The sequence below is a fragment of the Manis pentadactyla genome, chromosome 8 (assembly GCF_030020395.1).
Source record: "Manis pentadactyla isolate mManPen7 chromosome 8, mManPen7.hap1, whole genome shotgun sequence".
Classification (NCBI taxonomy): domain Eukaryota; kingdom Metazoa; phylum Chordata; class Mammalia; order Pholidota; family Manidae; genus Manis; species Manis pentadactyla.
This window is the reverse complement of record NC_080026.1, coordinates 52,404,206-52,416,917: the sequence shown is the minus strand read 5'-3', so window position 1 is coordinate 52,416,917 and position 12,712 is coordinate 52,404,206. Positions and strand designations below refer to the sequence as shown.

The 12,712-nt window shown below is 33.6% G+C and overlaps 1 protein-coding gene across 6 annotated transcripts in view; it reads left to right on the top strand.

Annotated features, from left to right (window-relative positions):
- The window catches only part of ARID4B (AT-rich interaction domain 4B), a 169,228-nt gene that overhangs the window by 72,190 nt on the left and 84,326 nt on the right, over positions 1–12,712 (top strand). For all 6 annotated transcript variants that reach the window (XM_036919279.2, XM_057505734.1, XM_057505733.1 and 3 more), the window contains exons 5-7: positions 3,452–3,542; positions 5,863–5,942; positions 11,128–11,219. In XM_036919279.2, the coding sequence (XP_036775174.2) occupies positions 3,452–3,542; positions 5,863–5,942; positions 11,128–11,219 (263 nt within the window). The remainder of the gene's footprint in view (positions 1–3,451; positions 3,543–5,862; positions 5,943–11,127; positions 11,220–12,712) is intronic.

Sequence of the window (12,712 nt, the reverse complement as noted above, 5' to 3'; positions counted from 1 at the left end):
CTGGTGCAGCTGCCCCCGGCACGCGCTACTGCTCTCATGCTACTGGGCCGGTGTGTCGGGGTCTGCACCAGTTGGAGGAAAGACTGGCAGGCTGCTTAGTGCCGTGAGGGGCTTCAGAGCTGCACTACGTTCCTGGGGTTTAGGGTGCCTAAGGTTCCCTGGGATTCCCAGCTGCTGTCTAAGTGTGCCAGGACGACTTCATCCAGCTGTGGGGTCCCTGTCTCTTTAAGACCTGCAGAAAGCACTCGCTTTTCTTTTGTTTCAGGGGCGCCCGTTGCGGGGACATGCCCACAGATTTTGCTTTTCCGTTTCTCTAATATCCAGCACCCCGTGCACCTTGTATCTGTGCTCCAGGTGCGGATTTCTGGAGCTGGTTGTTTAGCAGCTCATTGGTCAGTGAAATAATGGTGTTTTACTTTCAACTAGTGAGCAAGCAAAAGGGAATGTGTGGTTAGCCACTATGTGCTCTTTGGCCCTTTTAAATATCTGAAGATGGACAATGGCCCAGCTGGGTAAGTTTAAGAAATGCTAACAGAATTGAGGAAACATTTATAGATGCAAGAATAATTTTTTAGTGATAAAGCTGTACTTTTTAGAGAAATCAGATACATGTGTTTATCTCCTAGTTACTGTGTTTGATTTTTAAAAATTCAGTGGTCATTAGTAGCTTGCATATATGTTAGGAACTGTGGAGAAATGAAATGTAAATTTTTTTTATCCTGCCTTGTAAAAATTATTTTCCACCATTTCTATTTTATAGGTGCCATCTTTAAAGTTACATGCATATGTTCATGACTTGCAGGGGCAAAAAGACAAAAACATGTACATTTATAATATGTTAGCCACCATTTACTTAGCACTTAGTATGTGATAATACTGAATTAAGTCTTGCACATACTATATTTATATGATCCTCATAATAGCCCTTTACAGAATAGGAAACTGAAGGGGAATAAAGTAATCTGACCAATGTCCTATAACCAGTAATAGCAGAACCAAAATTCTGATGGACTTAGAGCTTGTAATTGAAGCATTGTGTCCTCTGGGTGTTCAGAACACAATACTTCTTCATGCCTATTTGTGTTTTTGTTCATAAGCACACCAACATAGCTCTTCGCTGCCTGTCCGCTCTTGTTCACCTTACACAGACTAGCTGGTACCAACTATAAAAATGTTCAATATTGCAAAGGGATAAAAAATACAACTATCATGTACCCTCAAGTGTTCTTTTTTTTCCTGCTGCTCCTCTAGCCTTCCTTGAGTATGGCATAATTGGTTTATTTTGCTTTTTTGGTTTTTCATATAAAATTTTTCTTGGTGGACCATTTGACTTTGACATAGGTAAGTGTATGAAATTTCGGTTTCAAGATTCTTAAAATATTTTTCTTGTCCACAGATTTTTAAAATATAGATTTTGAATCTATTTATTGTTCCCAAATGTACTTTCAGCTTTTTATTATCTGAAAGAAAGTGTCATCACTTGAATAAATGTTTCTCTTAGAGGAATAATTCTGCCAAAAGTGGTGATCATTTGATATCAAAATATTTTCAAAGAGTTCACATAAAAATAATACTTAAACCACTCGAGTAATAAATGTAAAAATTGTGCCATGTATTTATTGATTATAGTAATTTAATGAAAGTTACGTCAATTCTCTGGAGTTTCCTTATCCCTTTTGGCCATTGTGTGGGGCTAACAGTCTCTTCTCTGAATAAGTTTGTGTTATCACCATAAAGACTATATACATTGATATATAATTAATATGTAACATTGTATTAGTTTAGGTGTACAGCATAATGATTTGATATTTGTATATATTGGGAAATAATCACCACAATAAATCTAGTTAACATGAACCATTATACATAGTTACAAATTTTTTTTTTCTTTGTAATGAGGACTTTTTAAAGATTTACTCTCTCAGCGACTTTCAAATGTGCAATACAGTATTACTAACTACAGTCAGCATGCTGTTCATTATATCCCAGAACTTATTTTATAACTGGATGTTTGTACCTTTTGACTACCTTCAGCCATTTTGCCCACCCCACTGCTTCCCCCACCTGTTGCAACTAAACAGTTTGTTCTCTGTACTATGAGCTTAAATTTTTGTTTGTTTTGTTTTTTAGATTCCATTTGTAAGGGTAATCATATGGTATATATCTATGACTTAATCATAATACCCTCAAGGTCCATCCATGATCCATGTTGTTGCAAATGTCAAGATTTCCTTCCTTTTTATTATTGAGTAAATAAAAGTATAGCTTCATCAGTAAACAATTTTTCTTGCATCTACAAATGTTTCCTCAATTCTGTTAGCATTTCTTAAGATTACCCGCATCACATCTTATGGCACATCTTTGTCTATTCATCCATTGAGAGAAACTTAGTTTATTTCCATATCTTGGCTATTTAAATAATGCTGCAGTGAGCATGGGGGTGCATATATCTTTTCGAATTAGTATTTTCATTTTCTTCACATAAATACCCAGAAGTGGAATTGCTGGATCATATGGTAGTTCTATTTTTAATAGGTAGTTTATTTTTTTTGAGGAACCTCCATACTGTTTTTCATTGTGGCTGCACCAGCATACATTCCCAACAGCAGTGCATGAGGGATTCTTTCTTCCACATTGTTGCTAACACGTATTCTTGTCTTTTTGACACTAGCCATTCTAACAGGTGTGAGGTATGGTTTTGATTTCCCTGGTTATCAGTGATGTTGAGCATCTTTTTGTTGCCTGTTGGCCACATACAAGTCATCTTGGGAGAATGTCTGCTCAGGTCCTTTACCTGATTTTCATTTGGACTTTTTGTTGTTGTTGCTGTTGAGTTGTGTGTGTTCTTGTTACATTTTAGATGTTAACCCCGTATCATATACATGATTTGCAAATATCGTCTCCCATGTGGTAGGTTGCCTTTTCATTTGGTTGAAGATTTCCTTTGCTGTGCAGCAGCTTTTTACTTTGATAGAGTCATAATATTATGTAAGTGTAATTATTGCATTTTCTTGATCAGATAGAAAGTACTTTAAATGATGGGTATTAGTGGTACATTCTAACTCTTAAGGAGACCTCAAAGCTGTTCCTTAACTGTCCCTACCTGTCCCCAGCCTCCTTGGTAGAGGAGTAGTAATAGAGGCATGGACAGTCAGTTTCACAGACACAGTTCTCAAAGTGCTGTTTGAGGACCCCTGGGTATTCCCAAGACCCTTTTAAGGGAGGTTGTAATAATATTTATTAGATATTATTTGCCTTTTTCACTGTGCTTGTATTTTCACTGATGGTCCAAAACAGTGGTGGGTAAAATTGCCAGCACCTTAGCACATATCAAATCAGTGTTTATTTTATTCTTTACCACCGTGCACTCAGTTAAAAAAAAAAAAAAAGCCAGTTTTGATGTGTTCATTTATCTTCTAAAGGTTTTTCTAACTTTTAAAAAATACTTTAGGTTGGAGCTATTGTGGAAGTGAAGAATCTTGATGGTGCATATCAGGAAGCTGTTATCAATAAATTAACAGATGCGAGTTGGTACACTGTAGGTAAGGGAATAAATCTTTTTAAAAATGTGTTTTCAAAGATAATGCAACTAAAACAAAATTTCTTTGGTTTGCTTTCCCTCCTTGTGCCATAGACATTATTACAGTTAATGGTTTTTAATCATTCCAGATCTTTAAAAAATTTACTTCATAATAGTATATAATTTGGAATTACTTAGTGTATATATCATACAATTGCATTTCTAGCTTTTTCCACCTAAAAATGTATCTTAGAGAAATTTCTCTCTTTCCACCTTACTCATTTTTAAGTGTACATTTTAGTAGTGTTAAGTATATTCATGTTGTGCAAAAGAGAAATTTCTTTAATTCTGGGATTATATTTATAATATTTGATGTGCCATAATTTATTTTCTCTTACCAGTGATGATGCCAGTTTTTTTGCTTTTACAGTAAATGCTGGATTGAATGTTTTTTGTACATGCACATTATTCTAGTATTTCCCTAGTGTATATACATTGAGAACTAGACACAGATTGAAGGGAAAGGTACTTTTAAAAACTTTAGTAGATAATGAAAACAGCCTTCCTACAAGACAGTATTTACACATCCATGAAGTGCTATAAGTTGTTATGCTTGTTTGCCCAGCCCATGTCGATTTGATGTTAATAATCTTTTTAAATATTTGCTCTTCTTTGTCACAAAATAGTATTTTAGTTTTGCTTTAATATGCCCCTCATGATTACTAGTGAGATTGGACATCTTTCCATATATTTTTGAAGGAGATATTATAACATATGTATTCTCTTTCTTTTGAATTGCCAGCTTAGAGTATCTTCCCAGTCTCCCCCTTGGGATAATTATCCTCTTGGGATATTTAACCTTTTCTTATTTTTAGGATATGAGTATTTTATATATTCTGAATATTAACCATTTGCTACTTCAGTTGCAAGTGTTTTTCTCCTGTTGCTTTACTCCTATCAATCAATTTTCTTAGAGTCAGTTTTCCTTTGGTCACCTTTTCCTTTGTAGTTTGAGTTTGGGATTTTGTTTAAGAAGGCTTTCCTTCCATCAGCTGTTTTCCAATATATTCTTCAATTTATAGTTTATTTTTATTTTACAAATAAATATTTTAAAAATTTTATTTCACCTCCAGTTTACTTTTTCAGACATTCTTGAATGTGATCAAATATCTCAGTGTTATTTATTGAATGGTAATAGTTCTTACTCTTTAATGTCCTCAGAGATGAGAGTAAACACCAAGTAGATGTTTTTTGTGACATCAGAACTTGATGGAGCTTTAAAAAAGTATAGATGAGTTCTGTTTATATTTTGTGGAATGAGAAAAAAACCTAGTAAAGAGAGAGGGTATATCTAATTTTGAGTCATAGGTTTGACTTTCATAGGTTACAATTCTTTACAGTAAGTCTAGAGGTATTTAGGTGTGGTTGTTTCATAAATCATTGAATGTTTTAGTTTAACAACTATGCATTGAAAGTTATTTGTCCATCTTCATTTAATGTCTCATATAACAACCTAATTTTTGTTCCTAGCGAAAATTGCTCTTCCTAAAACTAAGGTCTTGTAACTTTATTTAAAAATAGAAGCATTTTCTTTACATGATTTGTGACGAATGAAGTATACACTAAAGCTATATTATAAAAAATAAATTCTGTGTATATATAAACATACAGTAAATTTGCTGGGACATTTTGGTACTTTAAATAAGTAGATTTCAAAGGGGGTGTATTTGTCCCCACTAGAGAACATTTGACAGTGTTTGGAAACATTTTTGGTTGTCACAACTGGGAAGCAGGGTGCCTCTGGCATCCAGTGGCTAGAGACCAGGAATGCTGTTAAATAACCTGCAAATGCACAGACCAGCCCCCACATGACAAAGAATTATCTAGTCTAAAATCTTAGTAGTGCTGAGGTTAATTAAACCCTGCTTTAAATAGTAAAAATAGAGTAATTTTTTTAGGGGCAGTGTAAATATATAAATTTGTACTCTTTCAGTTTCATAGGTAAATCTCTCATTATTTACCAGAAGGAAAATTTGCCTTTACTGTATTGAGAATGATTGGCATTTAAATGGTTTCTTGCGGAAATGCTAACTTTTTATTCTTATTTGGTGATTTCTGTATGAAGGAAGATATTTTCATTTTAGGTACATCATGTCTTTTTTGCTAGAAATTGGAGAAGATACTCTGTATTTAAAATTGTCCATTAGAAAACATAACGTGAATTGAGTTTCAAATGTAATCTTTATAGTTGTTTACACTTAGAAAATTAAATGAAAATTTTAATCATTTTTTTAATCTTTGAAAAACCTTTCAGTAGATTCCATTTTTATCTCCTCTCATAGTTTTTGATGATGGAGATGAGAAGACCCTGAGACGATCTTCACTGTGCCTAAAAGGAGAGAGGCATTTTGCTGAAAGTGAAGTAAGTAGTGATTTAATGAATGAATGTGTCCTATTATTTTGTATTGCGGGGAGCAAATTTTTGCTTACTCAGCTCAGGAAAATTGATTCAGGAAAATTCATTAATACACAGTACTGCTATAATGTAAACTGTGAAGCCTGTTTATAGGCCTAGTGTTTGAGAACTGGTTGCTACATTATTTTTTGTCAAAGAATTTTAGCATTTGTCCACAAAGAAAATACAGTGGACTTGTTTATCTTTAGGCAACTTTTATATAGACTCCTTTAATTTGTAAATAATTATAGAAATGACATGTCTGATGTATAATACACTCGAACTCCATCATCATTTAAGGATATGTACATACTGTGTCTCCTCAAACCAGCCTTGCCTGACTGCCCTTTCTAAAATAAAATAGTTCCTTTCATTCCTCTTAATCCTATTCTATTTGGTTTTCTTCATAGTATGTACGTATCATTCTCTGACATCAAAATATGTATATTTGCTTAATTATATGTTTATTTTCTGCCTTCATCACTAGAATGTCACAAAGGCAGAGATTCTTTAAGTCTTCTTTATCACTTGGTTCCCAGTTCCTGGAACAGTGCCTGGCACAGAGTAGGAACTGAGTAAATGTTAGTTCATTATTATCTTCAACTTAAACATGATGAAACCGATGGTGAGAGCTGGTTCACTTTTAGCCCAAATCCATGCTCTAAAATTGAAAGGTATATTAAGGGCTAAGAATGGAGGGTTAACAAAGTTTTGTAAATCAGTAGCTTGCAATTCAATTTAAAAACATAGTGTTACATATTCTCTAGTCCAGGCTAATAAAATTAATGCACAAGGTAGTCGAATCATGATTTCTTTTTCTGGTCACTATTTAGACCAGTGTTTCTTTGGGGACATTCATTTTAATATTATTTATTAAACTATTGGACTTTATTTTATTTATTTGCTTATTTTTGAAACTATTTTCCATTCCCTTAAATGATTGAATTCCTATTTCAGTTTGAATTTGGGACAGGTTTTTTCTATTATTATTCTTGCCTATCTTTTCAGTGTCATTTGTATCCTGCCATTTCCCTGTACTTCTGCCTTTTAGACGACTTGGTATTTCCAGATTGTGGTTCATACTTTGTTTTCTTGGTTTCTGCTGCACCCTGCTCCTCTTATGGCTACTAGAAATGTTTCCTCTGTGATGTCTTTCTTGAGTTCTTTAACCAAATTTGATCTCTTTGATTCTTTTGCAGTTCTCTTATTCTTATTTTATGGTCTTTTTTGTTACTTTTATTTTCCCTTCAAGATTGTAAGCTGCTTTTGGGGAATAGCCATTTTTTTTGTCATCTTGGTAGTCTTTCCTTTTCCCAGCAGTGTTTCCTACACGAACGCCTTCAATAAATATTGGTTGACTTAATTGTGAAGGTTTTAAATGTATTAAAAATACAGCTTTGGGGCAAGTGCAGTGACTTTAGCTCCTTAAACTGATGAAGTAACAGGATTCCATCTGAGCTTATGTGATTTTTAGAATTAATTCCATTTCCCTTAGACCATGTATACAGTTATAATTGGTCAATGATTATAGGGACTTGAAAACTTGGTTTTCACCTGCTAAGCAAACACACGTGTCTTATTTATTTAATCCAAAGATATCTAAAATATTAATTTTGTTGTCAGCATTTTAAGTTGGTATAATAGTTCATAAAACAGTGTTTTTGTAAAGGCTGAAGCAATCAATATAAGCAAGTTGCTTGATGTATCCTTCATACCTTCAGGGATGGTAAGTTATATATACTCTGTGCCATACATGTTACACTTCATGTTTTGCTAGAGGATACTTGGAATGTTGGTGTATTCTTCCTTACTGATTCCCATATTGCCATTGCTATGCTAGGTACTGGGGACATACCGGTACACCAAGTTAGACGTGGAATTTATCTGCTGTTAACTTACTGTCTATCTGCTGGAGAAGAAAAAGCATAAAACAATAAAAACTATTTTTAAATTGTGTAAGCATTTCTCTGTGAAGACATGTCCAGGACTGCTTAATCTACCATCTATATATTCTTTTCAGTTATTTGATGTTTTTGATATATTTTTTTAAAGTGTTAATTTTTTGAAATATTACTCATAGCATTGTTTTTAGTAGTAATAACTTTGGCCTTTGAGCAAAAAGCCATATCATACTGGTAGCATTTTGGGTCACTAATCCTAATTAATAAACTACATACCTACACAAAGATTTAATTTCCATATTTCCATGATAGGAGATCACAATAGCTCTTTTAGTCAGTTTGAATTCCATCTTAAAAATCACTGGTTCTGCAAAACAGCAGCAGACTCACAGAACCCAAGTATGAACTAACAGTTACCAAAGGGAAAGGGACTGGGGAGGGTGGGTGGGAAGGGAGGGATAAGGGGGGAAAAAAAGTGGGGGGGGCATTACTATTAGTAGACATAATGTGGTGGGGGTGCACGGGGAGGGTTGTACAACCCAGAGAAGACAAGTAGTGATTCTACAGCATCTTACTACGCTGAAGGACAGTGACTGTAATGGGGTATGTGGGTGGGACTTGGTGATGGGGGAGTCTAGTAACCATAATGTTCCTCATGTAATTGCAGATTAATGATACCAAAATTAAAAAAAAAAATCACTGGTTCTGGGCATAACCAGCTTCATGAAGATGTTGCCTACTGCCTGACATCTCTTGGAGTGTTTGGGTATTTCTGCACAGCATTCATAAGTTGAATATTATCCAAAAGTAGTTTCATCAGCTGGTACTCTCTTTGTGTATTTACTACATGCAGCTGAAAGCTGTCAAATAAAATCCTAGTTCCATATTTCCTGCAGCCCATTTTAAGGAGCAGAGCTCTCGGCATGTTTCCCCTAGGCCTGTGGAATTTTCTTTGAGCCTTTAATATAGCCGGGATTCTCTGACTTTTAGCTCTTTTAGGTATAAAACAAGACAGATTCTACACTCCCTTTAGTCTTTTCTGGCCTTGAAGTCAAAATGCTCTTACTTTCCTGAACATGGATTGAGGCCAGAGGCAGAGATATTGCTGCTTATTGTTCTCTTTATTACTTACTAGGGAGAGAGTATCATTTATTCGACAAGTCTTATATGTGATTCCTAGATAACTTCAGAAAATTCTGGCTATTTGCTTTCTTGTAACAATTGAAATTACTAGCAGATACTTAAAATAGAAATCACAGAACTTAATACAAATCTGCTTTTAAGAAAACAACCTTATTTTTAGGAGTGGGGGAGGGGCATTTACTCCTTTTAGATTGGCAGAAAGATTATTTTCTCTTCTTGAACAATGGCTTTGAACTGTGCAGGTCCACTGATAAGTACATTTTTTTCAATAAATATATTGGGCAGAAATTTTTTTTTTAATTCACAGCAATTTGCAAAAACATTAAGAATTTGGTTTATAATACACATAATGTACAAAACATGCTAACTGTTTATGTTATCAGTAAGACTAGGTCAACTCTAGGCTGGAAGTAGTTAAGTTTTGGGGGAGTCAGAATTAATACACATATTTTCAGTTGTGTGGGGCTTCAGTGCCTCTACTCCTGCATTGTTCAGGATCAACTGTGTACTTTGAAATTTTCACTCTTGGGAAGTATAATTAGGAATTTTAGTGACAGACATTAAAAGCAAACTTCCAAAAGAGTTTCTGTTAGGCATATTTGGGCCAACTTTTTCCTCCAAATATTTTTAAAATGCTTGACTTACAAACAAAATTTGAAAGGTTACATTTCTGTCGTATAAAAGTTACAATTTTTGTCTATTGAAGGAATCAATATTTACTGCTTTATGGCTAGTACCTTTCTCCAATATTATATTCTTTGTTTTTGGATACCTATTTCTCTGTACCTTAAAAACATTTACATATATTCTAAAGGTTATGCAAAATAGATTGTTAATATTTAGCTTCCCCCTACATTTTATTTCATGTAGTTCATCATTTCAACAAAATTATCTGCTTTTAAAAAATAAAAATAAAAATAATTCCTTTTAAATATAGCATTAGTTTGTATTTAGATATCTGAGATTTTTAAAGAAAAATCTAAGTTGATGTACATCTTTTCATACAATGCCCTGGTTCATAACTTTGAGAAGTCTACCCTAAGGTAGTTAATTCCTCACCCTCACTTTGGGGATCTTTTGTTCCTTTGGTGTTCATGAAATTGTCTGTAAGAGCAAAGGTTCTTTTGGAGGGATGAAAGGAATAGGAACTGGGGAAAATCTTAAAAATGCAGAAGTAAAGGAATACTACCCAAATTGATATTCGGAGATAATCAGGTGGGATAGCATCTTCAGACTGATACCTTAACTTTTTAGTTACATGAAGCTTTTCAGGGAATAATAGCAAGAAAAATCTATGTATTATCCAACACTGAGAAATGAAGAAAGTCAATTCAGAATCCCTTTTTCTTCATTGTGCTTTTAGCCAACAACTGATTCCTTGCCTGTAAGTCATTATTATTGGATGGGGTGAGGGACAAAGGGGTTGACATCAACTGTCAGTTGATAAAAAAAAGAAATGTTCATTTATTGATTACTATCCTCATTATCAAGCACAAATTGGGTGCTGCAGATTAAAAAGGGAAAATGAAATATTAACTGTAGGAAAACTAATTTTTACATTTCCCTTAAAAAAGGTTTATTGCCGAAAATGTTTGCAAAGGAATAATACAGCCTATCTGAAGCCGTTTTTCAAGCAGTTGATGCTTATCCTGATAATTTTGTTTCTTATTTATTAGGAATTCTATTTTATGGATTATGATTTGCTATATACAAAAAAAAAAAAAAAAAAGGGGAGCTGCTGTTGGCCCCCATCTAGGACTATAAGGTCCTTACATACAGTTTTTTTAATCTTTAATATCTGTGTTTCCACTGAGCTATTTGTTTTGTATTTTAATCATTCTTAGAAGTCTGTCAGCCTTCAAATCAATAATGAAATCATGTAGAGAGAACAACTAAATTTCACCTTTTTTTTTCCATTAATGGACTCATTCATCTTTAATATCTTTGAAATGAGAGTTTTCTGTCTTTTAGGAAATTTGTATTTTAGTCTTCCTTGGGGGAAGTTTTTAATCTCAAAATCTAAGCATATTCTTTAATTGATTTGGTTTAAAAAGAGAAAAGAACTTACAACGTAATAACTTTTGATGGGTTTATGTTCTTACCCACAGACATTAGACCAGCTCCCACTCACCAACCCTGAACATTTTGGCACTCCAGTCATAGGAAAGAAAACAAATAGAGGAAGAAGATCTAATCATATGTAAGTCCATTTTCATAACTGTTAGCTGATATCATTTCTCCTTCTAGTATTGTCTAAATAGTTAATTTTAAATTGTAATTTGCAAAATGCTAACTGGATGTAATAGTAGTTTCAGACTCCTCAGCATGGATGCTTGAGGTTCTACATGTTTAGACAACTTTCACAGCTATATTAATCTATCTCCTGTTTCTCCCTACATGTTTTCTTGATGCTGTAGTCAAAATGGAACTAGTCATTATTCTCTGAATGCATCCTTTGTTTATATCATGCTTTTATTCATGCTGCCTTTTTTCTGTCTTGAATACCACCCTTCCATGTCCCTGTCTCACTTATTCTTCAATTAACAGAAATGCTCCCACCTTTGTATGAACCATTTTGTGTCTCCCCACTCTTTCCTTGAATACAGATGTTTTTCTTTCATCTGAATCCTCTAAATTCTTTCGTTTATCTGTCATAGACAGTATTTCATCTCTTATATGTTTTCCCTTCCTAATAATTTTAATCTTTCTGACAGCAGAAACTGTCTTACTTATTGTTTATGTCATCTTACAGTTGTAAAATACATTCTACATATTTAACAAATTACTTTCAGTGAAATGTGCTTAGGCTTCAAAAGGTCTAAATTAAAAAAGATTACAGGGTCCAGGTCATGAAATATCAGGACATCAGAGATTAAAAAAAAAGCAAACAATCTTCAAATAATCCCAGAAAGAAAAATAATTTATTGCAATGGACTGAGAGGCAGAATGGCATCAGACTTCTAGAATTAATAGTAATTCTTGATACTAGTATTCAGTAGAATGCAGAATGGAGGATGGAAGTCTTTGTTTAAAAGGAGGACTTGATGATTACCTAATCTAATGGAACATTATGGAGAAATTAAAGATATGATGATAACAAATAGAAAAAAAAAGTAGCAAAGGCATTTAATAACTTCCAGAAATTATGTGAGAAAGAAAAACTGTATTAGTATATAGGGTGAGGAGGTGCCTTAAATAAAAAAGTCAAGTCCTTGTAACAATGGGAAGTCAATAGAATAATGTCTAAAATGTAAAAATAAATACCAGTATAAGAATATTATTTAGAGAGAGAGGGTAATAACTCTTATAGGAACACTGAAAGAGTTAAAAACAGTTGCCTCCATGAAGTAGAAGAAGAAAATCGAGATAGGGCAGAAGAATGTAGTTTTTACTTTATTCTACTGGGGGTTATTTTAAAAACAATTTTGAATATTTTACTTGGATAAAAATTAAAAAATTTTTAATTTGTCTAAGCCCTAATATTGTCAGAATAGCCATTAAAAATATTGAGTTGAATTATTGAAACCTTTAGTGTAAGTGAATGCTGAGTATTTAGAATCAGGTATTAAAATTTGATTGTGGCTGAGCTTTGGAGATAGAAATTGGGTAAGCTCTATCTCTCTTATTACTTATTTTCACTCGTACAGCAAACCCATGAAGATAGGTATTATTTTTAGCCCTATTTAAAAATTG